Source organism: Myotis davidii, unplaced genomic scaffold (genome assembly GCF_000327345.1).
Source record: "Myotis davidii unplaced genomic scaffold, ASM32734v1 scaffold2358, whole genome shotgun sequence".
Classification (NCBI taxonomy): Eukaryota; Metazoa; Chordata; class Mammalia; order Chiroptera; family Vespertilionidae; genus Myotis; species Myotis davidii.
Genome location: NW_006289332.1, coordinates 1,512 through 3,480, shown reverse-complemented (window position 1 = coordinate 3,480; position 1,969 = coordinate 1,512). Strand labels below are relative to the sequence as shown.

Sequence of the window (1,969 nt, the reverse complement as noted above, 5' to 3'; positions counted from 1 at the left end):
CCGTGTCCACTCTGGCCCCATCTCCCACACCAGGCTCCCAGGTGTGTCTGTGTCCCCTGTCCCATCCCCACCCTTACGCCACCCTCCCCTCCCCCTCTCACTTTCTTCCCCCAGCCCAGCTCCCTCCCACGTTCACAGAGACTGCTGTCCTCCTTCGTGGCCATGGACAAACCATAAGGCACCCTGTTCTTAGTGAGTGCTCATGGCCTCCTGACATGTGGACCTGGCTTGAGGCCACACAGCGACACTCGGCCCAACTCTCACAGCTGCCTCCTCTTCCTCATAATTTACACCCACCCTGCTCCCCAAGAAAAGCGAGGAGAGTCCTCTTTGAGAAGGGATTAGGAACTCAGCCAAGTCAGGAGGGATGTTGCAGGCCGGGGCTGGAGATGATTATGGCCCCAGGATGCTGGCGGAGCCCTAAGCTCCCGGGAGAGTTGGGCAGGGGAGAATTGGGCCATTAGCTTTCCACTATCTGCTCTGTGCAGAGTAGGGCCAGCCTTGAACCCAGGTCTTGCTAATAAAGGTCAGCGGGTGTCCCAGGGAGCCCATCTGTACCCACATCGGGGCCAGGAACACTTACAAGAACAGAGACACTTTCAGCTCCCGCAGACTCTCCGAAGATGGTCACAGAGCCTGGGTCCCCTCCAAAGTTGGCAATGTGGGGACGGACCCAGCGCAGTGCGGCCAGCTGGTCTAAGTGACCCCAGTTGCCCCGGCTGTGTTCATCCCCTGTGCTGTGGGTAAGAGAACAGTGTGTGTGTGTGTGGGGGGGGGGGGGCGGGGGAGCACTGTGGTGCTGGGTTAGAGTCATCATGGTGGTATTCCCAGGACCATAGCTTGGGCTGGGGGCTCTAGGTGAGCCCTCCACAGCCCAGACTCACAGGTGTAGCATTGTTTGTTTAGCTCTCCATTCATTCACCTGGCATGTACTTACTGAGTATCTGCTATGTGCCAAACACTGTTCTAAGAGCCCAACGCAAAATAGGAAAGTCTCTAATTATGTGGAGCTCACGCTACAGATCGTCAACAAATAAACAGGTACATATAAGAACATAACACCAGTTAGCAAAAATGCTCTCAGGGTAAATAAAACAGGGTCACGGAAAAGGCATGGGTGGGACAGTGGGGTCTTATTTCAGATCAGATGTCTAGGGAAGGCATCTCGGAGGCAGCCGCATCTGAGTAGAGATCTGAATGAATGAGCACAAGAACCTTGCCAATATCCAAAGAAAGAAATTCCAGGTGACAGAGGTAGCACGTGCAAAGACCCCAGGGTCCAGTGAACAAAAGTGTGAATGCAGAACATGCAGGCAAGAGAAGGAAGTATTTCAAAGAGGTGTGAGGGGTCATGTGTGGATGCTGCCACGGTTGGGCGCAGAGCTGGTGGGTCACTGGAGACCTCCTCCTCCACTAGAACAGTCCAGCGGTGTGGTCTGGGTAGAAACCTGACTGGTGTGGGGACAGGAAAGACTGAAATGAAAGAAGGCGTGGAAACCTGATGGAGCAGTTTTAATGTAACGGGGAGCAGAGAAATGGGCCGGGGGGTGAAAGAGATGAAGAATCTCAATGAAGGCGCTGCATGCTGGTACATGAGTCCCTTATCGCCCTCCTCCAGCCCTACAGGTTTTTCCAGTGAGTGTCTATCCCACCTCCTGTACACCATTCATTGCAGGAACCAAGGTCCTGGGGCCGGTACATTGAGAAAACCTACCAGTAACTCTGCCCTAAGGAACCCTGACTCCTGTCTCCAAAGAGACTCCATGGAGAAGATTCTAGCCTTGGCTCATGCACGTGCCAAATGCGGAAGCTAACGGGGTGAGTGACCCCAACATTCCTCCTGAGAGGCTTGTCCTCTGGAATCAGATGCTCTGACACCTCCCAGCTCCAGCCACACGTTCCATCACCCGAAGCATTCATTGAGCTGCTGCCCAAGTCTGCCCTTCCCTCCTTTCCTGTGAGAGGGGAC

General features: G+C 54.4%; 1 protein-coding gene across 1 annotated transcript in view; it reads right to left on the bottom strand.

Annotated features, from left to right (window-relative positions):
* Nucleotides 1-502: 502 nt before the first annotated feature.
* Nucleotides 503-1,969, bottom strand: part of LOC107182752 (putative inactive carboxylesterase 4) — a 1,741-nt gene continuing 274 nt past the window's right edge. Inside the window, exon 2 of the mRNA XM_015562427.1 lies at nt 503-737. Within this exon, the coding sequence (XP_015417913.1) occupies nt 518-737 (220 nt within the window). The 3' untranslated portion in view covers nt 503-517. The remainder of the gene's footprint in view (nt 738-1,969) is intronic.